This window comes from Trachypithecus francoisi, unplaced genomic scaffold (genome assembly GCF_009764315.1).
Source record: "Trachypithecus francoisi isolate TF-2019V2 unplaced genomic scaffold, Tfra_2.0 Lachesis_group5, whole genome shotgun sequence".
Classification (NCBI taxonomy): Eukaryota; Metazoa; Chordata; class Mammalia; order Primates; family Cercopithecidae; genus Trachypithecus; species Trachypithecus francoisi.
Genome location: NW_022681470.1, coordinates 122,541,715 through 122,569,629, shown reverse-complemented (window position 1 = coordinate 122,569,629; position 27,915 = coordinate 122,541,715). Strand labels below are relative to the sequence as shown.

Below are 27,915 nucleotides of genomic sequence, written 5' to 3'. Positions count from 1 at the left end.
TTTAAATCTGTCATTGATTATGCTCTCCTTAATTAATGACTGAATGAATCATATAAAGATACAGTCATCAATTCTATATTTATTCACATAAATCAGATGAGAAAGTTTCTAGTCTATATTCCAAAGTAATTTAATAAGAGATGCTTTTATAAAAGGCCTGTTAGATAACTGAGGGGAAAAGCTGTCTTTTATTCTTCATGTAGTATGTAATAATTCATAAATAGTATGGAAAAATAGATACTGAGTATACTGGAGTATAAATAGGAAAATGACATATGGTAAAATAATAACAGAATATGCTAGTATTTTAATTTTTAAGCTTCTACTTTCAATTTCCTTTTTTTAAACAAAATTAAATTTTACAAATGAGAACACATTATAGCATGTAAATATTGATTTACTTCAAATATTTTTCATAAATGCTCAAAGCTTAAAGAAAAATGCCTACATATGAATATATTTAGTTCCACTAACTATTCCAATATCTAATCACTAATAAGATTGTTTTGACAAGGTCCTATATATAACATTTATATTACAGTTCAGCAGCTCTGTAAAACAAAGATTTGCATTATAGAAAATCAACTGAATCTTAAATAGATTGCCAGAGTTACTCACGCACAGCATTCTGAAACCTCAAAGGAATTTATCACAGGAAACACAGTAATGTATAATCATATTTGTCTTGGCAAGAAACCACAGGATTGTTTTGCTATTGCTATGACACTAATATATGCAACATTTTATACTACAATATTTCCTGCATATGTGCAACGTATAAAATAGACAATCCGTATAAACTTTTAAATCCATGAAGTCTTTGTATGGGAGTATCCTAGTGTGAAATTAAAAAAAAAAATCTCATTAAAGAAACTATTGTTGCGGGAGGGAACTAACTTGTGTGAAGCACCTATGTGCCAAGAAGTTTATCTGTGATGTGTTAATTCCAACAATTATCCTACAGGGAAACCAACATTGCATCAATTCTTCAGATACGGAGAGGAGTGATTTGTCTAACTCCACTTCAATATTATGCAGCTGCACCAGGCTTCAAACCTAGCTCCAAAATCCAAGCTCTCTGTCCGCCCATCACTCTGACTAAATTCCACTTCACGTTTCACCATGACCACTGTAATCTTATAAAATCTGCAAAAGAGTCAATCAATGTAAAGTTCAATTCCTTGGGTCACTGGGAGCTCTTTCAGAACATTCCTATTGATGTAATTTTTTTTGCAGTTGCCATGGGAATTAAACATGGCAATTTTCATCTGTAATAATATATACTCATTATAATATTTCTAAATTTTTGGAGCTATTATCACTTCTTATCACTGTCATTCAGCTGATGTTTCTGTTAAGAGGGGTGAGCTTTTACATGATGAGCTTCACTGGGTAGTGTAGGTTGGTGAAAAGCCCCTTATCCTAGGTATAAAACTGAATCTTGTAAACTATTTCTATCACGACTTTCCCTTTCTTTTTGGCAAGAGACAATTCCCTTTGGTTCAATTGATTAAGAGCACATCAACCTAAGAAAAAATAGTGGCTGGGTTTAGATGGAAAAAATCATTTCCTCAAAAAGCATTTTCAAATTAGCCAGGAGTGGTTATTGTGGCCTGTCGTACCTGCCTTAATAAAACTATACGGATATTAATTTCCCTTAGATCTACTAGAAATATCACATTTTCTATCAAATCCGATTCATCCTTGTATTTATTTATTTATTTATTTATTATTTTTATTTTTTATTTTTTTTTGAGGCGGAGTCTCGCTCTGTTGCCCGGACTGGAGTGCAGTGGCCAGATCTCAGCTCACTGCAAGCTCCGCCTCCCGGGTTTACGCCATTCTCCTGCCTCAGCCTCCCGAGTAGCTGGGACTACAGGCGCCCGCCACCTCGCCCGGCTAGTTTTTTTGTATTTTTAGTAGAGACGGGGTTTCACCGTATTAGCCAGGATGGTCTCGATCTCCTGACCTCGTGATCCGCCCGTCTCGGCCTCCCAAAGTGCTGGGATTACAGGCTTGAGCCACCGCGCCCGGCCCTTGTATTTATTTTTAAGTACTTTTGTTCCTTTACCAGATAAAGCCTTTTTTTCTAGATTTTCTATATGGCATCAGTTAAAATGCATAATTCATACATTATCTCCCTGTGCTGACCTCTGCCAGTCTCATAGACTCAGCATTGGTCCTTGGAGTGAGAATAAGCACAGGCAGGAGAGAGAGGACTACAGAGCTCAGTGCTTTGCTGCTGGGGTGACTGCAGTCTGTCCTATGAGGATTGTCTGGAAGGAATGCCAGTGCACACCTTACCTGTTAATTATAAAGGACAGGAAGCTGTGAAGAAAGAACAGGGAAAGGCCATAGATGAAGGATCAGCATACACAATGGGTAGGGGAGAGGGATGGTTTTCTTAGTGACACTCTGGCTGGGAGCCCTTTTCTATTGTAAATCATGAGGTGAGATAAGTCCTCTAAATCAGCACCTTACAGCAGACTTTGCCAAATGACATCTGGTCAGTCACAATGGCATAACATGGCTTGGTTTTACTGAGATCTAGTAAGCATCATCTGCAGCATTCAACTGGATTCTTACGATAGCCTTTCAGATTCTTTTGTTGTTTCATATTGCTCTCTTATTCTCCTCTCTGAACAAGCCCTTTCCTTCCTTAAAGTCCTTTTTGGAAGGTACCCAATTGCTTACAGCATAAAAATCAACTTCTTAATGTTGTATAAAACATCCTTCATAACCGTCATCCAAGGTCACACAGAACACTTTTCCATGTATTTATTTCCTAATTGTATTTGCTCTCTATGATTTGCCTATTCATGAACTTTACCAATCAGGATGTTTTCTATATTATAGACATCAACTTTTTGACATGTGTGTTGTTTATATTTTATATTTTGTAATTGGCCTTTTGTAAATCATTTTAAACTACTCTTGGTAACTTATTTTTTAAAATGCTTGAACATTTTTTCTAGTTACCAATGCCAAGAATGAAGCACTGATAATGAGTCCCACCTTTATGAAATCTGGAGAATTTTATATTTTTACATTTTTGCTGGTATTATCTAGAATTTGTCTCATTTTGTCATCTTAGATAATTTTCTTTTCTTATATATATTCTACTTAAATTTTATAGTTTTGTACAGTTTCTGTTAATTTACTAATTAGTTTTAATTTTACTAATTAGTTTTATATTGAATTGGTTTCTATTCTTTCTGCCAATTCATTCATATCCTAATTTGATCTCTAGTTACTGGTGTATTACTCAGTTAATTGCTAAACATTTTCTGTACCTTTTTGTGAGTAGTTTAATTCCTGAATTCTTGCATAGCTGATATTTATGGTTGTTTTAATACTTAAATGACCTTTTGGGTAGAAATAGGATTACATCATGAACTAATTCCTTGAAAATTCTGAAGACATTACTACATCTAGAAAAGATAGAGTAGGATAGATGTTGCATCTAATGTTATGCAGACACAAGTCTGGGACCAGCATGCTGTCAGCCTTGGATAGGTCAACAACTCCTTCTGTCTTTGTGGTTGTATTAGTTTTCAATAGGTAATGCTATACCTATTGGTAATGCTATATACCTAGTACATACACAGTGTGTGGCTATATATAGTGTGTGTATATATATTATATATATTATTATATTATATATACACACACACTAGGTATATATTACCTAGTGTGTGCATACATATATTGTATATATATACTGTATATATAAAAACATATATATATAGTATAACAACCCCAAAGGCTCAGTGACTTCCAACAATAATACTTATTTCATCCTCATACTACATGTTGTTGGTCAGGTTCTTAATATGCTCTAGGCCACAGGTTGGGGGCAGGCTGGCTTCTCCCATCTTTCCATTTTACAGCCCAGGCTGAGGCAGCAGTACTTGTCTGGAAAATGATCTTTTCCTGCAAGAAGGCAGGGGCAAGAATACTGGCAGAAACTCATGATAGCTCTACATGTTTCTGATTAATAAAGTTTATATCAGGTCCATTCACATGTTATTGACCAAGTCCAAAGTAACTGGAGTAGGAAGAACACTCTGCCTAAGGAAGGAAATAGCTAATAACTGGGAACAATACTACTACCTATCACAGAACTTATAGGGTTCTTTCTTGAGTACTGAAAATCAAAAATTTCACTGAGAAACATCTAATCCCAATACATATTTCAGTAGTTATTTTTTATCTGTTTAACCCTTCCAGCTTAAAGATTCAAGTATTTATTTGGAAGAAAAGTTCCTTTAAAGTGTATTTCTAAATATTGCTATTGCCCCACTTGTCATCTTCTTCAGATGCAATGATTCACATGTTAGGTTTCTGTGGTATGTCCTCCACATCTATGATCTTTTCTCAGATATCAATTTAATTCTCACTTTTTAAATTATAAAATAATATAACCAACAACTTTTCCCAGCGTGAACTTTGTTCTTTGTGGTTTCTAGTATAGTTTTTTTTTTTATTATTATACTTTAAGTTCTAGTCTAGTATAGTTTTAATCCCACCATGGCATTATTTGTTTTCTTATATTACATTCCTGATTGTGTCAGCTATCTTTCATCTGACATTCATTTCACAAGTTTCCTTTAATTTCCTTGACTGTGGGAAGAAGATGGTATCTACAATAAATTTAACTATATTTATTGTTATATATATATAGATATATATACTTTTTTTTTTTTTTTTAATGAAGTCTCACTCTGTTGCCCAGGCTGGAGTGCAGTGCCATGATCTTGGTTCGCTGTAACCTCCGCCTCCCGGTTTCAAGCAATTCTCCTGCCTCAGCTTCCCAAGTAGCTGGGACTACAGGCACGTGCCACCAGGCTCAGATAATTTTTGTATTTTTAGTAGAGGCGAGGTCTCACCATGTTGGCCAGGCTGGTCTCAAACTCCTGACCTCAGGTGATCCACCCGCCTCGGCCTCCCAAAGTGCTGGGATTACAGGTGTGAGCCACGGCGCCCAGCCAAATTTCTCGTAATCTTTTTGTTTGTTTGTTCGTTTCTTAAAAAAACAAATTGTCCAAATGCACAATTTGGCAGAGAAAAATAAACCAAATACTTTCAGAAAGGTCGTGCGAGCCCTAAGGAAGTACAGTGTTTTAAATTACCCTGGGGGAGTTTTTCTGAGGACCTTTTGTCTATCTGAACATATCAGCAGTCAATCCAATAAGGAAGCACTGGAACCTCCTCAGAGAGCAGGTTTGTTTGTTTGTTCGTTTCTTAAAAACAAACAAACAAAACCCCCCCCAAAAAACCCCATGCTCTATTAAAATATCTCTTTCTCTCTCTGCTGTGTCATTTGAAAGGATTTAAGTTATTGTCCTGATTATTCATGCTTGAAATAGGACAGATTTAGCTCAGTTCATTTTCCTAAAATGAGTGGGAAAGGATTCATCAGTTATCTCTTAATGATAATCATGAATTGCTAGGGAATCCTCCACTTAGATCATGAGCAGAAAAGCTGGAGGATGTAGTTTTATATCATCAGTCTGAGAGGATTGTGAGAAGCAGCTAAGATCATGAGCATTTTCAGGAAGGTCACTTTGTTTCTACACAATTTCATTCATTATGTTTGTTGAAACCAGGAAGACTATCGATCAGTTCAGTCGAACTTCTATTCCAGGAGTATATGCAATCCTTGCAGGTAGGTTTTGGTTCTGAACAAAGGGAAATCTTCATCCAGGTGTGGGGTACCCATCCAGTTCACAAAAGCGTTCCTTCATCTGGCATGAACCCCTAATAGTGAGAAGCCTAATCTGAGGACAGCTTCTTGTCTCAGAGCTTTCTTTGGGCATTTGCTTACCTGCTAACTCTGTCTCAATACGGTGTTGATCCAAGGTGTTGAGATGTTCTCCAAATGAAACGAACTCCTTACTCTGTTAGAGATTGTTCCTCGCTCTCACTCCCAGTGTTTGGAATTTTGGGATATTATTGGGGCTGCATAGAATTTTAGCTACTCGTACGGCACTGTATTTCTTAAAGAGCAAAGGAAAAATGGCATTGTCCTTTGTGGGATTTCCTAAAACTGGGTTTATTTGTACCATATCTAGTCAAAATGCCAAAAGAATTTTACTTATCTAGTTTTCACTCTTGGTGATACAGTTATTAAGATATTAATTCCTAGGAAGGAAGGAAGGAAGGAAGGGAGGGTCAGAAATGTGGATAAGGTCATGGTCCACTAATCTCAGTTGCCTCCTTCAGTTTAAGCATTGCTCTGACTGGTGTCTGTTTCTCTCTTTCTTTCCTTCCTTCCTTCCTTCCTTCCTTCCTTCCTTCCTTCCTTCCTTCCTTCCTTCTTCTTCTTTCTTTCTTTTTGTCTCTCTCTCTCTCATCCACATGTTCCTTTCTATACTACTAAAGATAAATAGATAGTATTTCACATAATTGATTTTATTATATGTACATTTAATATACATATAAAGTCTTTTTAAAAAACTTTCCAATATGTATTGGAAAACTTTCCATGTCTTGATTTACCTCATCCATTTTAGCTGTTAAATAATAATTATTATTATAGTTATTATTATTAAGGGTTTCACTGGTACCAGACACTGTTTAAGTGCTTTACCATTAACTTATTGAACTCATATAATGATCAATTTATGAAAGAGAAAACTGAATCACCAAGCATTTAAGTGAGTTGCCTAAGGTCAAAATTATCCAAAATTCTCAGCTAGTTTGCCTCCAGAACCCAAAAGCAAAAGCACTACACTACAATGTACTGGATCCCATTGATTTAATAATTCACTACTCATATATATTTAAGCTTTTCATGATTTAATGTGACAAAGAGTGATAGAAAAGTTACTAGTAACCTGAATATTTAGTGGATATTAGGATACAATGGACCAGTTTCCACAGATGATTAATTACTTTCACAAACCAAATGTAATGAAAGTTCAGATATACTTGGCTTTCAGAAAAATCAGGACTTTTCCTCATAAACTATGGTAATTAGCTATATGAAAAACTCCCTATAATTAAGGAATAAATTGCTGGCATAAAAATAAAGAATGCTTGTATGCTATAATTACATTGCAGCTTATAGTTTGTCAAACATGTACTTTGAACATAAAAGGTTATATAAGTACATAACTTCTAAACGAAACCCTTTGCCTTCTCCATACAAAAGTGATGACCAGAAAATGACAGCTTGGCATAATAATGCTAAAACTCTTGGTCATGCTTGCAGACCAAACTTTCACTCTGGGCTCCCTTACTTTTTTCAGAGGGCCAGCTTTAAGGTCTAATGCCACTCTCCAACTATCAATTATTAAGATCAAAGTACTGGGAAGAATTTTGCATTTACTTATTTACCAATATGAGCCATGATTAATGCAATAAGGTGAGTACTCGCTTAGTGACATTCACAGGTTCTTGGAAACCAAGTTTAAGTAGAATGAAGTATAATGAAACCAATTTGACCATAGGCTAATTGCTATAAGCAGAAATTAAGTTTCTATGGCATATTTTTGGTCACAAAGACATCACCAAACTTCTAAATAAAGACCAAAATGGTTCTAATATAAAACACTGGAATAAATGTGATTATACATACATACATTTAAGAAAGATTAATAGAAACAAGCATGATAATTATCTGCCCAATTATTTTGGTTCAGGGTAGCATGTGGCCACAACCTAGCATAGCAGCTCAGGGCAAAGGCAGTAACCAGCCCTGGACAGGATGCCATCCCACAGCAGGTGCACTAACACACACACATCACATTCACCCACACTGGGACCATTTAAGCATGCCACTTCACCTAATAGGTAGTCTTTGAGAGGTGGGAGGAAAATAGGGTAGAAAAGCCATGCAGACATGGGGAGAATGTGCAAACTCCAGACAGCAGCCCTAGCTAGAGAGTGTGTGTGTGTGTGTGTTTTTGTTTGTTTTTTCTCATCGGTGTTAGAAAGAAATGATATTGAATGAAATGATGTAATTCGAAGACCTGCTGTGTATTTATCCCAAATACTCCTTATCACACACAAAAAGAGAAAGCTATTGTAGGCTTCCCTTAAGTGGTAGCCTTCCTCCCTTTCTGCCTGATGAGCACAAATACATGTCCTCTCAGCAGCACAGTTCCAAAGGCATGCCTGAGATGTGTTCTCAGCATCTGGCCTTGTGATCATCCCATGCTCTTTTTGAGTGCAGGGGGCAGAACTTGCACTGTGCAGACAGCATTCTGCCTGGGAACAGGAATACAAAGATGAGAGAGTAAAGCTGGAACTCAGCAGGGTGTGGTGCCAATGTACTATAGTGAGTAAGGGGAGAACCGAATCAGATTCAAACCATTTTTATTTCCTAGCTACCGGAGTGAAAACAGAGCGCATAAATTTGTTATAAACCAAAAAATTAATGAAAGAAACATGCCACTTAACCTAATATGTACATGAATACATATATTAACAAATACTCATCTCTAACAATTTATACATGAATAGAATATTTTTGCTTTTACTATCAAATATTTCAAAGCTCCCTATAAATAAAAATGAACTAGCATAACATTGACAAGAACCTTTTAAATAATTTAATAGATATAATGATGTAATGATATATATGAATATTTGGCAATGCTAGAAAGCTACCAAAGAACACTCATGCGAATAAATGTTAAAAGGCAGAAGGCAGTGATTATTACTGAAGTTAATTTCAGACCTATACAAAATGAAAAGGTTGTAATAGTTACCCTGACCATATTATTCAAAATATGTCTAAGGTCTCTTCCTATATTTCACAACCCTTATTTTTTAGAGATGGGGTCAGAGATGGGGTCTCCCATCTGTTGCCCAGGCTGGACTACAGTGGTGTGATCATAGCTCACTGCAGCCTTGAACTCCTGGGCTCAAGCAATTATCCTATCTCAGTCTCCTGAGTCTCTAGGACTACAGGCACATGCTACCACACCTGGCTAATTTTCATTTTTCATTTTTTTTTTTTGTAGAAATGGAGTCTCGCTATTGTTACAGCCCAGGGTGGTCTCGAATTTCTGACCTTAAGGGATCCTTCCCCCTTAGCCTCCCAAAGCACCGGCATTACAAGCATGTACCATTGTCCCTGGGCTAAATTTTACTGTTTTTAATCTTTATTTAGTAAATTAAACAAGATCTAATTTTGTTCAGATTATTCAGCTTTCAAACACATTTTCTTACATAGGTATGTGTCTCAAAATGTTACATTGTATAATTTTTCTCAGCTGCTTATCAATGATCTGGACTTTTGTAAATTACTTAACCAGTTGGAAGTTCAGTTTTCTTAACTGTAAAATGGGAATATGCATTGTAATAGGATATCAGCTAAGTCACTATAGAAAAGAAATTAGAGCAATTCAGTGGCTGAGAGGAGAAAGTAGTTCATTTCTTTCTCAGAACCATCTAGGCTGGGTGCTAGCAGGATAGATTGGTCATCTTACAAAGGGATTTCCGAGGTTGCTCCAGTCATTATCTTTTTCATTTGGTGAGAAAGGGTAGAGAATGTCCGGGGCAAGAGTCTTCAAAGAGATAAATCAGAGGTTGAACTTATTCCTTCTGCTCACATTCCATTTGTCTAAACTTGGTCTCATGGTTACACCTAACTGCAAGGGAAGCTGGGAAACATAGATTGTAGCTGGGCAGTCATGAATATAGCTAAAATTAGGGGATTCAATTATTAAAAGGAAGAAGGGGAGAAGGAATAGTGAGTATTAGCAGTTCTTACCATTATAATGAGGATCATGTTTAAAAATTGCTGTGAGTACTGAAATTGTATCTGTAGAGCATAGAAGTATTTTGTGGGATTTATATAAACCATCAGCACAGGGCTTGACACATACTGATGATCATTAAATGGTAGTCATTATTAGTGTTAGTATATTATTATTATTAAATACTTCTATCCTTACCTGAATGCTTGAAATCTCTCCAAAGTATCATGGGCAAGTAATTATTTAGCTATTCTGGAATTCCTATAGTAAAAGGAAATTTTATCTCTCTTAAGGCAGCCATTTCATTTTCAGAGTTTCTTCCTCTTTCTAGCCATTATTTATCTTCCTACACTCACTTTTCTTTGCTTTGTCCTAACTGTGATCTCAGACACCATCCAGAACGAATCTCACCCCTCTGTCATACAAGAGTCCTTCAGATTCTTATGGGAAGCTATTGCTTCTTTCATGAGGTTTCTTCAAGCACTTTTTTTTGTTCCTCTAACAGTCCCTCATAATCCATGCTGAGTACATCCCAAAGAAATTCATTCACTCATTTAACAAATATTTATTGAGTATCAACTATTTTATCAATGCCCACTTTAAAACTGTGTTGTCAAGATCAGTACACAATATTCAAAGTTGGTCTGACCAGAGCCTAACAGTGCACACCATCAACCCCCTCATTCAGGGTATCATTTTCCCCAAGCGGGCCTTAAGCCAATTTAACTCTTTTGGCAGTCTTATCACGCTGTTGACACATGTTGACGTGGTGCCTATTACACCCCAAGCCTTTTTCATTTGTGCAATTAACCTAGATGTACCCTACTTTACACATGAAGTTTTTAAAAAATCCGAATACAAAATGTTTCCTTTATTTCTAATTAATTATGAATTGCATCTCATTGCAGTCACTGAATAATTTTTATTCTTTCATTGAATATGTTAATTATCTTTCACAGATACACACAATCTGAACACCTGATTAGTGTGTAACTGACTCTTCAGCTAAGATACTGACCAAATGTGGAAGTGAATAGGACTGAAGAGAAGCCACTAGTATACCTCAGAGCAATCATTTAACTAGTTACAAATGCACATAAGTGCACCAACATTTAGGAAAGATTATCCTATGTGGTTCTTCCAAAAGTCTCAAGAAAAGTTTTTGTCAAATACCTAGTTTCTGTGCTCACTGCCATGCCCAATGAGGCCTTGGCCGACCAGGCCAAGTGCTACTCTCTGGCTGCATTCAGCCCAATGGAGTCTCAGAATCTCCCTCATTAGAAGAGCATGACTGGTATTTTCCTGATGTCAGACCTTTGTGCACTGAGATTCAACAAATCTTTATTGAACTGTGAATGTGTGTCAGGCATTGTGCTGAGCACTTTCTCATATAAATGGAACATGGAAGACATGGAATATATTTTGTAAAAAATGCAATATATCCTCAAGTAAAACTTTTTTATTTTTCCTATGTGTGAGACCAGTACACAATGTTCCTTATTTAGAAACTACGGCAAAGTACTAAATGGATTTCACATACAGGTACTCCTCACCTTTTAGCATGAGGAAGACAAACAGATATTTTTTTTTTTGATATGGAGTCTCACTCTGTTGCCTAAGCTGGACTGTAGTGGCATGATCTTGGCTCATTGCAACCTTTGCTTCCCAGGTTCAACTGATTCTGGTGCCTCAGCCTCCCAAGTAGCTGGGACTACAGGTGCATGCCACCGCGCCCAGCTAATTTTTGTATTTTTTTGGTAGAGACGAGGTTTCTCCATGTTGGCCAGGCTGGTCTTGAACTCCTGGTCTCAAGTGATCTGTCCGCCTTGGCCTCCCAAAGAGCTGGGATTGATTACAGGCCAGGTGTGAGCCACTGTGACCAGCCTACAAACAGATTTTTTAAATGTGATATATATTTTTCTATTATTATCTCTTTAGTGGCTAAATTCTTGCTAAATATCACATTACACTCTGAGGCTAAGTAAATCAACATAAACTGTGTGGACATGCTCCAGATATACATACAGGAATCATGATTCATTTGCTCTAGATATTATAATTTCGAATTTAAATTGTGAATCACCTGTACAGATGTTACCTTTTCCAAAGGACTTTCTACTCGAGGAATGCTGATTGTTGGCATCTGTGCCAGATTATCCATGTGTAGATGCTCATTTTCTGCTTGTCTTCCTTTGAAATTATTTACCACGCACACAACCTAAAATTTCAGAAAACAATTACAGTTAAAGCAAACTGTGCTCACTGTGACTTTCACCCTTTTGAGGAGCTTAATAAATCTAAACATGTAAGAAAGTATTAAAATTACTTAAATGTTACATGTATATGAATTTATACCCAGATTTATTGTATACATTTATTGTAAAGTTTATTGTATAAATTTTAACAGCTGCTCCAATGCAGATATGTTTAAGAAAACTCACAGTTAATATGTAGCTCACTCAATTATGACAATTTTACTATTCCAAAATTTTCATTAAAGTATAGTCAATGCTCAAATCGATCATAACACCATAACCTTATAAAAATTCATAGCAAGCTATCCTTTTCCTAATATGGTGAACCTACAACTTAATTTAAATGCTAATTATTTTTCATTGCTTCAGTATCATTATATTCATAATAAACCTTTTACAATTGGCACTCTCTAATTTAGCAGCATTCCTTAATTAACCTAGTTTGTCATCTATTATTGTGTCCCATATATACTTGGCATACCAACAGTAGCTTAATGGGGCTACCACTGAAATAGAAAACCCTCTACATAAAGAAAATTGACCCTTGTTTCAATGGACTATATCTCACAGGTGACAGAATTTGAACTAAACCAGAGGTTCTCATACTTAATGTGCATAAAAATACATTTTTGGCATTGTTAGAAATGCATACTCTGAAGCCCTCCCCTAAAGATTCTGATTTAGTAAATGAAGAATGGGGCGTAGGAGTTGGCACTTCCAAAATACATTCAAGAAGCTTCTAATGCAGGTGAATCATATTTAAGAGATAATGAATTAAACATACCTGGAAAATTATTTGCTACTGTTTGCTTATGCAAGAACAAGGTATTCTTGGGAAAGGTATTCTTGAGTTTTATTTTCTGTGCTTCATATTCTATTACAAATCAAAATATAGGACTTACTTGCAGCTATAACCTAACATTCATTTTGTAAAGTACTTAATATATAATTATACATTTACAGTTCATATTTTCACAAATGTTACACTGAAAAGTCTTTTCTTTAGTAGAATTCATTACTGAATATCTTCAGAGGCCAATTAGATCTTGGTTGCTTTCCAGTTTTTAAATAAAATTTACAAATCCATAAAATAATAACATGTACTGAGACTTTATGTCAGAAAAATACTTCTTTGCAAATTGTTAGACTTCTTATCCTTCCACTTCCCAGAAGAACTACAGATTAGAAACATAGATCAAAGCCTGATAATTTGATACCTCAACTTTGCAGTTGCCACTTTAAAGATCTTTAAAGTAAGGGACAGTAAAGGCTTAGAGATGGGTACTTGATAAAACTACTACCTCATGATGTTACCAGCTTCATGACCTCAAAAAAGTCGAACAGATACTGATTGCTCTAGAGATAAGGTAAGCAAATTTTTCGTGTAAAAGGAAGATAGTAAATATTTTTGGCTTTGCAGCCTTACAACCTTTGCCACAACTGTTCAACTCTGCCTTTTTGGTGCAAACATAGCCATTGACAGTTCATAAACAAATAGGAGTGTCAATATTCAAAAATAACTTTGTTTACAAAGATAGGCAGCAGATCAAATTTGGTCTGTGGGCTGCAGTTGGCTGACTGACCACTGCTCTAAAATACAAAGGATACAGTCAAGAATTTTAGCCAACAATAACAACAATGAAACAAATAAGCAGTTTCACACCCATTCCATGAAATACATACACATATACACACATTTCCCTTTTCACTGGTATTAGAAATTATTGGAAAATTGGGAAGATGAATAACATTGCTAATAATTATTTTGAAGTAAAATTTGTTAAAAATGAAATAACTGTACATAGATATATGGCTCTCATGTGATAAAAGTTTATCTAGAGACAATATGGGCTTCTGGAATGATAATTATTTTACATTATGTAGGTCTTGGAAACTCTTTGAAACGATGTATTGGTTATCTCTTTGCCTTAATTAAGGATCAAGGTAATTCCACTGAAGCAGCTAAGAATTTGCATATGAAATACTTAAGTGACTAACCCATAGCAGATACTTATCAAATTGTATCTACTAGCATCATGATTATTCTTCTTATTCTTAGTATTTTAATTATCGGGAAATAAATTACCTAATCCTCTGTAGAGTTAGACTCCAATATTTAATAAGTCTTGTCTGCTAACATTTACAAGTATGGAACAGATGTCCTGTTTGTAAAAATGGTAAGAAAAAGTGAGGGACCTGGTTTTTGATCTTGAGCATGCCTGAGTCTATACATTCTCAGACAGTTCTCTGGGTCTCAGTTTTATCAGTTTGAAAGTGAAAAGGTTGCAATAGATCACTAAATTAACTTCATTTCTTTGTCTGGCAAAGGTATGACAACTCAACAACTACTCAAAACTAAACTCAAGATCTGCCCCCTCCAGCACCCACTCCAAACTTGATCTTTTCTCTGGACACTTTCAAGGAAAGGCAACATGCCACCCACCCCTCAACACCCACCTCCACCCCAATGCAGCTGCACAAGGCTAAAAACTTGAATTAATCCTTTACACCTCTTACACATGACCAATTACTGAATCTGCTCAATGTTACTTTCTAAATATCTTGATATCTAAGTATCTTGATTTCTTTTTTTTTTTTTCAAATGTTTGCAACTTTATTTTGCTGTTCATAATCCATGGCCAGGAATAACTGTAGTATCTACAGTTTGGTGGGCATTGACGTAAAGACTCCTGAACAGATTCGGTGGAGAGATGCCAATATGAGTCTGAATTACAAGGTTCAAATAAGATAGCATATGCTAGCCTGTATCTCCAGTTATTTGGCATGAAATATGTACTCATCAAATATTAGTTACCTTCTACATTGATGAAACGTCTGCCCCAGGTCTCTCACTTATAACTTTACAAGTTGTGTTAATCCACGTATTTCTTATATTTTCTTCATTTTATCTCCTCCACCAACTCCAAAAACTAAGCAACTACCACCTGTTGCCTGGATACGTACACAGCTTTATAAACTCTCTCTCTAAATCTCATCTTGGCCCCTCTATTTCCACCATAATGTGAGAATGATCTTTCCAAATGCAAACTGGATTGTGTTACCCCCTTAATGCCATTCATGGCTTGGCTTTCCACATTTCTTAATGTGTAAACTCTGGCCCAGGCCCACTTTTGCAGCCTTCCTTCTCTGTTTTCAAAACACTTTCTGTTAGCTTTCACTTCCTGCTGTTTGGATACTCCTCACCTTCACTGTCTTTGGATGCCGTATCTAACTCAGCTGTGATATCTCATCTCAGCTTCACTTCCTCATGGATGCCTTCCTTGAACTCCTAGCTAAGACGGTTTATTTTGTTTTTGTTTGTTTGCTTTTTGCTCACATGGAGCTGTGATTCTTTTTATCAGAGCACTTAGTATGAAATTAAACATCATTTAAAGTAATACTTTGATTGATGTGTCTCTTCCAAGTTCCACAAATGCAGAGATGTTCTTTTTTGCTCACCGCTGTGTTCCCACTGTCACAGTGAAGGATCAGATTAATGAATGAGCAAGCATCTAGGACAGAAATTATCAAATTTTCTGATGTGCTTATACAATTTAACGTTACTCTGCTTTCAGACGTTCTGTTTTTACATGAGTGACTTCCACATGTATAATTCTTGTAATTCTATTCTCTCCTACCAAGATGATATGAGTAAATCATCACTATATATATTTTTTCTTTTTCCTGTCGTGATGATTACTTAATCTGATCCATTCTTGTTCATTTTCACTCTTTGTGGTAAATGAAACATCATTATTGTATGGGGTTAAGTGCATGGGCTTTGGGGTCAAACTGGTCTGGATCATAATCCTGGATCTCTCAGTTACTAGCTTTGTGAACATGGGCAAGTTACTTCATATAATCAGGCTTCAGTTTTTTTTAAACCTGCAAAATGAAGACAATAAAAACATTTCACTGAGCCGTTCTGAGGGTTAATTGCAATAATGTAGTAAAGAGCACAATAGCTATTATTGTTACTGTTATATATAATAACATGACAAGCTATTGTTGTGGCTCAATAAACTTGAGCTATTCTGCCTGACACTGTCATATGTATCATAATCAATCTGCAAATATTGTTCAACTAGTATTTGTTTTGTATCTTGCTAAGTATGGTGATTCTGCTGTCTAACCTGAAACAAAATGCCCATGAGATGAGTAATATAATTAACACAGCATTAATTCCTTATTAAATTATAAGAGGACAGACTCAAAGAGTGGTAGAAATTCAGAAAAAAAATGGAAAAATCAGCCAATCAGGGAAACTTCCTGGGGAAACTGGATCTTGTCTCAGACAAATCTCAAGTGTCTAAAGGGTTTGAATATAGTCACCAAACATGAAGACTGTGGTATTCGATGTCTTGTCTGCACTAGGCTGCACTTCTTACATGTGGGATTTCACTTAATCCTTAAAAGAATTCTAGGAAGTAAATAAAACATTCTTTATTCATTCTTTCATGTATTAATTCATTCATCATACATTTATTCAGTACCTCCTCTGTACCAGACCTTGTTCTAGTTACTGGGACTATGCGGTGAACAAAACAAGAAAACTTCACAAGGAGCTTACATTCTAGTGGGATTGATAGGAATGCAAAACCAAAAAGTTCCATATGGTACATTGCACACTAATTTATTACACATTAATTAATATTACATAGTAAAGGCTGAAACATCCTATGTAGAAAAGTAAAGTAGGGAATGAGGAAAGGAATCCTCAAGGAGAAGTAGTCATTTTAAACATGGTTCAGGGAAGGCCTCACTATTTTAGTAAGAAGTAATAATGTCTACAATTCAAAAGTTATGGTCAGAGAGCAAAGATATAAGACATGGAAGAAATATTTTGACAGTGGAAATGAATCTGGCCTAAATGAATCACTGGTGTGTGGAATGAAACAGGAGAAGGAGCCAAAGGCAAATGTTAGGCACGGAGTCTGGGTGACTGGCTATTCTGGGTTCCTTTAACCAAGACAGAGATCTGGAGTAGATTAGCATTAATTTTATTTTGGAATCACTTTAGAATTCTGCACACACTGCAAGATAATTAGAAACACCCTAGGATATTACAACATATTACAGGCCAGAGCTGGAGTTACTGCTCAAAATAAATGTCTTGAGTTTCCCAAATGAGAAAATTGGGAATCATCAAAGAAGGCTCCCTGTGCCTCGTCCATATCACCTTCCATGTTCCACCAGGCTCCAAACCATTCCACCTCCTAAATATTCTGGAGGACACGATGGATATCCTCCCTATTTGTGCCACTGAGGACCAATCTGCACCATCCTGTTTCCCTGGTTCTGCATAACCCATCTCTTCTATCCTCAACTTTGTCTTATCGTCCTGCAAATATATTTTCAAAACACAAACCTCACATAGGGCAAAAGGGACTGAGAGGAAGCCAACTATAGTTTATGGAACTTTTTCCAGTCATTCATGTAGTCATTCGCTGAACTCGTACTACTTTGTTTAACCTTTATAGAGCCTTATAATGATCCTTTAGGGAGGCTGTTATTTAGCCACATTTAAATATACCTATAGGCATTCACATTCATAAATGGTTGTGAATGAATGCATAAATGCATTTTTAGTCATTATATAGGCATTATTTATATATAATCTTTTCATGAAGTCATTTTCCTGGGAAAACGGGAATGTTCAAAGGGCTATCATGGAATGTTCTCAACATGTGCAATTGGAGGGTCTTGAGCTCAAGGGGGATCCAGAGCTCAGCTCAACATTCACCAGACAGGGAAGCGACTTGGAAGGCACCAGCATTCTGGTGTTGGCCTTGTAAGGTAAGGTGTTCACTGGAAGTATAGGGAAGGTGGCAATAGCCACAGATAAACAAGAAGGCTGATGAAATGCCAGTGAATATGTTATGGACCCGCAGAGCTGAAATACAGTTGCATCTGACACTACTGCTTTGAAATTTTGACTACGTGTATGCTCTTGGCTTTGCCTATAATATTTTTGTAAGGATTTATGTAAAGTTTGTTGTTGGTTTTGCTTTCTGAATGTTAACCAGTTTCAACTGTGTGAGTGAATGCAAAAAAAAAAAAAAGGTTTTGGTTCAAGCCAGGGCTCCAGTTTTCATGAGGCTATAGGATACCTCCAGGAATGAGAGAAGGTTGAGTCTAAGTCTCCCAAGGACCTTGGGAATCACAGAGAATGGTATCAAAAAGAAGCACAGGATGCAGTACAGAGATGAGGTCATGGTGACTACTTTACCACAGGAGATTCTAGAGGAAATAACTTATTTAAAATGCCCAGTACATAAATTATGTTTCAGCATTTGGTAGCTGGAAAGATTCACTGAAGTGTTTGCTTACTGAGGCTAACAAAGTAAAGTCACATGTAAGGGCAATTTAAATGTAATCAAAATGGACATAAAGTATTTTTTAAATTATAATGTGTCAATGCAAAAATATGTTTTGATTCATAGTCTACATATTGTTTCACTTGTGTAAAATGTGGTATACTCATAATGACTAGTGCACATGAGTACAGAGGGAAGTTCGCGCTGTTTATCACATACTTATAAAATGTCATATACTCATGACTTATACTGCACTTTAATAGTATAATCTAATAGTATAATCAGATTTTATGGTATAAACATCAGTAAGTATTTGGTACTGATAGTAAGTCAGAAAAATACTTAGAAATGCATATAAACCCTTGACTATTGTCTCTCGTTAAATAAATAATGATGAATTCTAAAGTCAGACTAAAATACATTTTCTAACAACCAAAACCTATGGAGATATTCCTAGAAGATTTTATAATAAGAGCATAAATGGAATGCTTACTTCATAATAAGTCACTGTGTATGCTGTTTACTATGTGATGAAATATCATTTGACATGGTATGGTCTTGGAAACTATTCATGAGTTTTCAGTTACTGACGTAAAACGCCTCATCTCACAGGTGAGGTTGACCTGTTAGAAAGCACTGGGACATGGAGGCTCAGGGAGAGTACAGCAGGGAAGCACTAGGGGACTTTGGGATGCTCTCGATACCACAGGATGCCAACTTCCCTGAGGAATTTTAAAAAAATATCCAAACCAGTCCTGAAACTCGCCTATAACATTTTTAAAGATTTATATAAAGTTTGTTATAAATTCTTAAAAATTATTATAGGCATTTTTACCCCAGTCTTAAAAACTATTTGGGAGGGACAGTGTGTTTTTTGGCCAGTTCTATTTTATACGAAAATATATTGTTCAACTTTAAGTGCAGGATTTGTATTTTTTTCATCCCCAAACCTGACTTGTGGCAGAACAAATGGTGGGGCGGGGAGGAAGAAATGAATGACTTAAATGAATGACTTGTTTGATATACTACATTTAGACAAACCCAGTGATTCACACTTGTATTTTCTCATAGGTGATTATGCAAGTTAATTAAAAGCCCAATGATATATACAGAAATTTGTACTTACCAGAAATACTGCTATAGATATTCCAACCAGAAAGCCTGCTATAACATCTGACCAATGATTTCGATATTCTGCTACTCTGTTGAGTCCAGTAAGAAATGCCAAACACATTAAGCCCAAGCATAGAACTGGCTTAGCAAGTCTGGTTCCCTTGGCTTTGATTGTGTTGGTAATGTACATCTGAAATGTTAAATAAAAAACATGACTTTTCATGAAGGCATTTCCTTTATTAGCATAGAATATCATGTGTATATACAAACATATATTTATAGACATACATATGGCTGTATGGTTCAAATCATTAACTGGAGTTTATGAAGTTTTTCAAATAAGTTTCTTAAAAGCAGAATTCAAGAGTAGCAATTGTTTCATTTTACTTACCTTATATGGCAATCTGTTACAAACAGCCAATTCTTAATATAAGATTACTAATCATCTAGAAACCCCAAGCACAGATAGTCCAATTGTCTTTTTTTCTTTTTATTCTTACTATATCCATTCTTGTTTTATCTGAACTTTCATTTTAGATCAACCTCAACAATATTGTTAGAAGGGGGAAAACTCACGAAGTGTTTAAGTGTTTTTAATGTTTCCATTTGTGTATGCCATATTTAGAGGATGCATACTTCATAAAAATCAGGATTGTGAATATAGCTAGAAAAAATAAAGTGGAATAGACTTCTACCAAACAGATGTTACTTTGAAGAAAGAATTTAAGATTCAATGTAATGCCAAGGTTGCTTTCATGTTGTTAAATGAAGTTGTGAAATTACTTTAACTACATTTTATCAGCTAGGATTAGGACAATAAAATACTTAAGTACAATAAGGGAAATGTGTCAACTAAAAACAAAACAATGAATAGATACCTACATTTCTGGCATCTGGACATACGCTAATGAACATATGGTGTCAACTGACTTCAGGGAATGAAATGTCATAAGCCACCATGCTCAAGAATTATTTGATCCTTCCCCCATCTAACTTATTCTATAGCTCAGCTGCTCTTAATTTTATGCATTACTTTATAAGCAAATTTGTTGACTGTATTCAATTATTATTTCAAGTCATTAGTAGAGCAATTGTAAAAGAGATAATTTTGATAATGTAATCAGGTTTTATGGTATAAACATCAGGAAGTATCTGGTACTGATAATATACTCAGAAAAATTTTTAGAAATGCATATATACCCTTAACTATTGTCCCTGGTTAAATAAACAATACATCTGCTTAAGAGAGTAAACTAAAATCAGAATTTAAGTTTTAAGTTCATACTAGCCATTTTAGAACACTATGAAATCCAGTAATTATCTTCTCTATTTTTTTTTTTTTCTGGGCAAAGTTTGCAGCCCTTGTAGCTGCCAAAAGGGGCTGTTTAAATATGTAAGCAGTCCAAGTGATACAAGGCATCTCTCTAGCCAAGTTCTAGCCTTTTACAGTCCATCCCAGGTCTCAATAGTCTGGGGTGGGGGGAGCTGAACTGTCTCCATCTTGGCCTGTGACCTTCAGAGCTGGGTCTGTGTGTCTAAGCCTGTGCTTGGAAAAGCTTGATAATTTCAGTTATGGAGGATAAGTATACATGAGAGGGGAACAGGAAGAGATGAGAAAGAGAAAATGATGCTTTTGCCAATCTGAGAGAATGTGTTAAAGAGTTCTGCCCACATGAATAACAAGGCCAGGCTATCACACCACTTCAGGTTTCTAGTGATGCAGCTAATTGAGTAACTCCTTGTATGAGTAGTGCATATGAATACAGCGGGATATTTGGGCTTCTTGTGAGGTTTTCTTTTTTTTTTTTTTTTTTTTTGAGACGGAGTCTCGCGCTGTCACCCAGGCTGGAGTGCTGTGGCCGGATCTCAGCTCACTGCAAGCTCCGCCTCCCGGGTTCACGCCATTCTCCTGCCTCAGCCTCCCGAGTAGCTGGGACTACAGGCGCCGCCACCTCGCCCGGCTAGTTTTTTGTAGTTTTTAGTAGAGACGGGGTTTCACCGTGTTAGTCAGGATGGTCTCGATCTCCTGACCTCGTGATCCGCCCGTCTCGGCCTCCCAAAGTGCTAGGATTACAGGCTTGAGCCACCACGCCCGGCCGTGAGGTTTTCTTTAACACAGCTATAAAGCTGGTTAATTGTTTCTTACTTTTACATTTCTTTACATCTGTTAATACTCAATATATTCTGTCCTCATTAAGACAAAATAAATGTGGGATGATAACTGAATCATATTAATACTGCTAGTATCAATTATAGCTACCATTTCATGAGTGATTGCTCTTCAAGGCAATGTTCTAAGCATTTTATTAACAGATTACTTATCTCATTCAATCTTCAAAACAATCATCTAAGTTAGGTATCATCATTACCTCCATTTTATAGGTTAAAAACTGAATCAAGATAAAGCTTATTATGAAGACTGCACAGTTTGATGATTGCGGTGGCACTGTTGAGAAAAGACAGGTGTAAATGGAAAGTAAAGGGAAGGCACTTGGGTATCTCCTAATCTTCCTTTCTACTTCATTGACTTCTTGCCTGGAGGAAATGGCCAATGAGCATAAGCTGAGTATCAGTGAATGCAGGCCAGTCAGGAACTAAAGACAGGAGAAAGGAGGCCACCACAGAATCATAGAACTAAGGCTACCTCTATGCTCTGCTATTAGGGAGAAGTGGGAAATAGTGTAAATGTGGTCCTTGTGCAAATACCCTACAGAATCTATTTGGCTTCAGAAAACACTTGCCTTTCCCTTGCCCCCAAAGACCATCTCAGATACAGCCCAGCCCTTACTGGGCCAAGTTGTATGAGCCTATAGTAAAATGTGGGCTTGGGCTACATCCCTGTGAAGTTTCTCTTGAATGTCAAGTTGATCGTTAAATTGCCCTAATGACTCAAACAAGGTTTAAAAGGAGCCCACAGACAGTCTAGCCACAATGCAAACTCATGAAAAAGCTTCTATTTTAGGAATAGCCTGGTATTTGGCCTTTCCCTCCATCAGAGTGGAGAGTGGACAGTGGCTGAATTTCAAGGATTAGGTGAATTTCAAGGGTTATAGATTTAATTTTAAAGTAGATCATAGCAGTGCTTTATAATGTACAAATTTTTCTGTAGCATAATCAGTTGGCATGGATGTTACAAAAGAAAAATTAAGAGAGCTTTCACTTGTACTCAGCAACTCTTTAGTACTTTATGAACATAAGTGCCTTTTAAACCAGTCTAATTGTGTTAACCTTACAGAAAGTCTATTATTCTTAATTTGCAGAAAAGGAAATTATGGCATAATAATCTATTAAGCATGTTGGATACAGAACAGGAATTGATTATTTATGCTCTCTTGGTTTTTAATTCACTTATGAAACCATCTAGGTTGACCAGATGTCAAATGTGGCTAAAATAAAATGCAAATAGCAGGGTGTGTGATTTGAGCAGGATGGTATTCACTCAGTCCTCTAGGGTCAGTAGATGCTCACTACCTCACAGGCCAACCCATTTAATCATTATTAGCAGAGCTTATTCATCCATTCCACAAATATCCATTAGCACTAAGATGCAGAAAGCCAAAGCTGATCATTTGCTCCCTATTAAGAGCCTCGTGTATATTCTTCTATACTTTTTCTCTTTGCTTATACAAATATATACAATAATTAACACACATATAAAAAGGTTTTGCTTACTTGTTTGCTTTTACTAAAATATAATCATAATGTCCTATTAGTCTATAATATGCATTGACTCACTTGTTATAATATATATCTATTTTTTGTGTAAATTGAGAAAACACTGAACTATTATTAATAACAAAACAATACTATTATAAAAATAAATGAAAATAAACGCGCACACACATATTTATTAAGCACCTACTATGTACCAGAGACTGTGCTAGGTTTCTTCAAAGAGGAGACATCTATGGTTAGATTCTGAAGAACGAGCATGAGAGTTCCAGGTAAAAGTGAAGTGGTGGGGGAACCGTATCCTAGACAACATATGCAATCCTCCTCTGTGTTCTCAAAGCACCTTGTTCCTCATCTGAGAACACTGGCCACAATGTATGGTTATAATTTATTTTCACTGGTTCCTTCACTAGAGTGAGGACATAGAAGCCAAGTCTAGGCTATTCATTGTGGTCTAGCTTTTGGAGAACCTTTTTCCTTCTCTTGTTTTCATGCTTCTTTCACCTTTCTTATGCTATTTAGCCCTAAAGACATCCACTAATTGTTTATTTGCAGATGATTATATGTATTCTTTTATTATTTGTCTCTTCTTTTCTACAGATGAAACAGCCTCAATTCCCCTCAGTATGGGAATAACTCAGTGGCCAGATCCCTCAGCACTCAGCACACTCTAGTGCTTTTGACATCTGTTAGTACTTCTCTCAAAGAGTACAGCCCAAAATTAAGGAAACTGGTGCCCACTATCAACTGACCAGCCCAAAGTGCAGCTGAGACTTTTCTAGATTGCACCCTATAGTCTTACTCATTGACCCATATCTCATAGTCAGGTCAGGATTGGATTATCTTTAAACCGATTTCCAGATTTTGATGACTTTGACTGATGCAACCTAACAGGGCACTGGGTTTCATTAGTGAGTGTGTGTGTGTGTGTGTGTGTGTGTGAGAGAGAGAGAGAGAGTGTTTTAATAACTTCATAGCATTATTGGTCAAACTGTGTTTGTGGTCCACTGAATCTTCCATGACTTCTTCACATGAACTGATGCCTTATCAAGTTCCCCTTACCCTGGGCTCCTGAAGTTGTTCAAAAAATCAAATTTATTATTGTTTTCAAAACAATGTTTTACCCTGTCAACACCATTTTGAACTTTTATGCTGGCATCTATCATAGTATATTAGTTATCTTTCTCCCAGATTCTAGTTAGCTCCAGACAGATCACCAATAACAAGACAGCATCAAGGACAGAGCCTCATGGCACTTCGCCTGAGATCTGTTTACAAACTGCTACTGACATTTTTCATATAAAATTTTTATTTAAAAAATGAGGCATTCATTTACTAAGCCAACCTTGTAGTGTCCTGAAAGTTTTATTTATGTACCCAGACTTGATATTCTTGTTTCATTGATAAATTTGCCAAACAGCAATGTAAAGCTGTCTGATGGGGTATGTAACAAAATTGTGATGCAATGGTGGAAAGACCATGGACTTTGCCAGACAGACCTGTGTTCACTTAGTTCAGACTTTTCAGGACTGTGATGGGGGTCAGGAGCGGTAATGGTGGTGCAATAAGCAGTGGGATATTGAAGTCATAAATTTTCTGTACAGTGCTATAATCTAGATTGCATAAAACATGCAATAACTCTAGTTTCCATAACTGATCTAAACTTCATCATAAGCACCCATCTTCCACTGAATAGAAATGGGATGGGAGAAATTCTGAATGAATGCTTAGTTGTTCTGTTTCTCACTATTCTCTCTTCTGGAAAAATGACAGTGGGGTCTAGTTGGAGGTCTGCAATACCTCAAGGTCAAGGTGGGGAGGCAACCCACCAGCCTTCACTGGCCTCCACTGCCAGGTGTGTATCCCACTGCTTCACTGGTGCCCTACTGACAACCACTGTTAATGTCCTTGTGGCCCCACACTGACCTGGTCCATTTAGGCTCACAGGAAATAAAGATCCTTTTCATCTCCTGTACATCTTCCTTGTAGTCCCAGGTGGGCTGCCTACCCTCCCAAGCTCTGCTGCAGGGTCCCTGGGCTCCCACTGTCTTCTCTGCAGACTTACCTGCTGCAGGTATATTAAGAGAAATTGTTTTCCCAGTTTCAAGCCAGAAATGAAGTACAAGCTCTTCTACTTTCTGTTATCTCCACAACCTCTCTGGAGTTTCTGTTATCCAGTGATCAACTGCCTTCTTTGGGTTTCTAATGTATGGGTGCTCACCTAAGTGGGCAGATCAAGCCCTTCCCTCTCATCCAATCCTCCACTTCCTAGGACAGAAAGTACTCCCTTCCCTTCCCTTTATAAGTTGTGTTTTCTCTATAAAATACTCAGATAACAAAATATGATAATAATACTTACATTATATATATTTTATTACACTCAAAATATTCAGATATTCAAATTTTGCTTTTGATATGTAAAGCTTTGATATTTAGAAATTCCTGTTCTCTCTTGACAAAGCTAGCCTCATTTAATTACTGAAGCTAAACACTTCTTTTTCCTCTTATCTTGAAGTCTTTCCTTGAGGCACTGAACCAATATGGTAGCCAATAGCTACTGTGGCCATTAGCACTTGAAATGTGATGAGGCCAACTATAGTACCAAATTTTCAATTCTATTTGATTTTAATGAAAAGGATTTCAAAACTGGTACTCAATTAGAGTGTTAGAAAATGTTAATATATGTTTGAAACAAATTGGGCTTCACATCTACTTTTTACACTGTAAATTTTATATCTAAATACAGAATAAGGATTTCAGATGAAAATGTAGCGTCTGAACTGAGATGTATTTTGCAAGTGTCAATACACTGGATTTAGAAAATTTTGAAAAAGAAAAATGCAAACTATCTTATTACTAACATATTGATACATGTTGAAATAACATATTGATACATGTTGAAATAAAATATTAATACATGTTGAAACAATTGATAACAGTTTGGATATACTGGGTTAAACAAAATATTAAATATTAATATCACTTTTTTACTTTAAAAATGTGACTATTAGACATTTTAAAATCATATGTATATGGTTCACTTTCTATTTCTATTGGACAATGCTGACCTAAACATTGGTCATAAGAGCATCATAATTTAAAGGGTATGCAAAATGATCAGTGAATATTCCAAAAAAGATTTTACCCATTTCAGCAATTATTGCTACTTTATTATTTTTATTTATTTTATTGCTTTGAGTTGGGTACTGATCCTAAAACCATTTTCCAGGCTACCTGAGCTTCATTAGACAACATTTATCCACATATTTTTATTTATTTTTAAATATTTGTTAATATATTACCATTTCAAATGGCACATAGTGCAATAAAATGATACTATCATGGAATTATTTAGAGTTTTCTAAGTTAAACTATCATATACAGCCTATTTTTTCAGATTCTAATTATCATAATGGCTACTTTTAAAAAAACTTTACTTCATCAAAGTTAACCGGTTGTTTTGTATTTTATTGATACCTTTAGAGACTTGGGAGATTTCCGTATTTAGTCAGTGTAAGCTAGGAGGAAAAGTTCAGCTTTAGGAATTTAATAGTCAGGGTTAAAAGTTCAATCTACTACCAGTTAGCTCTGTGACCTTACACAAATTACTGAACTTCTCTGACTCTTAGTTATATCACTCGTAAAATGAAAATAACTATACTAATCTGTAGGATTTAGAATGGTAGTCACAAAAGAAGTGTAAGTTTCATTGCCATCACATGGCATCATGAAAATTTTTGTTTGCTTTGTGATGAGAATAACTAAAAGGATTAAAACAATATATTTGGATTAAAACTATGTACGTGTTAGGAGAAATAATGTATTCTAACTTATGGGCATGGGGATAAAGCTCCTTATTGTATTCGAAAATCAAGAGTAAACATCCACTTTCTTTACAATATCCTTAATGGGTACCTAACAAAAGATTACATCATCATGAACACAGAATTTATCCTGTAGCTGATGTCCTTGAATGAAAAACACTGAGTCACAAATGTGATGTAAGTAACAACAACCTCAGTGTTCAGGACCAGCTGGTACATGAAGTTAAGATCTGAATATGCTCAGTAACTCTGCTGCCCACAGCACAAAGGCCGATTGATGGTTTGGTTATGAATAACAGCTCCTTCATCACGGACCCATTTACCTAATCCCTAAAATGCAGCCATGGCTGATTTTACATGGAGACTATTTATCTCCAGTATGACTGCCCCCTGACCCAATAAATATACTGCACATGTGGCATTTCATCCATCAGCTAGAAGAACAAATACACTTTTGCTTGACATTATCATCTATGAAATCAAGGACCATACATATTCACCACTTAACACTTGTTTTCCATACACTAGATAGAAAGTGAGATGATATTTACATAAAGATAGCTTGTGATCTTATTTCTGGGTTTTATACAAGCACAAAAAATATATAATAAAAAAGCTGTGTAGCATCTGAAGAATTACCTGCAAGCAAAAGATATTTGATGGCTATCATTCTATCTCATCATCTCCAAGATTTAAAATTCCCTGACAAGCAAGTAAGGAACTAAAATCAACATGTTAAAGACTAATCTGGAAATTTTAAATACTAAAAAAAATTATGCACAAGACTGTTGAGTGAATTGGAGGGTTAGATTTGGTATACCTTAAACAAAAATGAAGTAGAACCTGAAAAATTTAAAACACGTAAATAAAAAAATTAAGTTTACTGTCAGGGACAAGAAATTAGTAGTATAACAATAAAAGCATATTTCAGGTATCTCTGAGTGGTCCTCAAAGATGTCTGAATTTGTACTTAAATCTTTAGGACTCAAAATATTTCTCAGGATTTCTTCAGATAAGGAAAGAA

General features: G+C 36.0%; 1 protein-coding gene across 1 annotated transcript in view; it reads right to left on the bottom strand.

Moving 5' to 3' along the window:
* The window catches only part of PLPPR5 (phospholipid phosphatase related 5), a 118,761-nt gene that overhangs the window by 13,016 nt on the left and 77,830 nt on the right, over positions 1 to 27,915 (bottom strand). Inside the window, exons 4-5 of the mRNA XM_033198064.1 lie at positions 19,409 to 19,585; positions 11,794 to 11,928 (exon numbers count right to left, since the gene is read on the bottom strand). Of these exons, the coding sequence (XP_033053955.1) occupies positions 11,794 to 11,928; positions 19,409 to 19,585 (312 nt within the window). The remainder of the gene's footprint in view (positions 1 to 11,793; positions 11,929 to 19,408; positions 19,586 to 27,915) is intronic.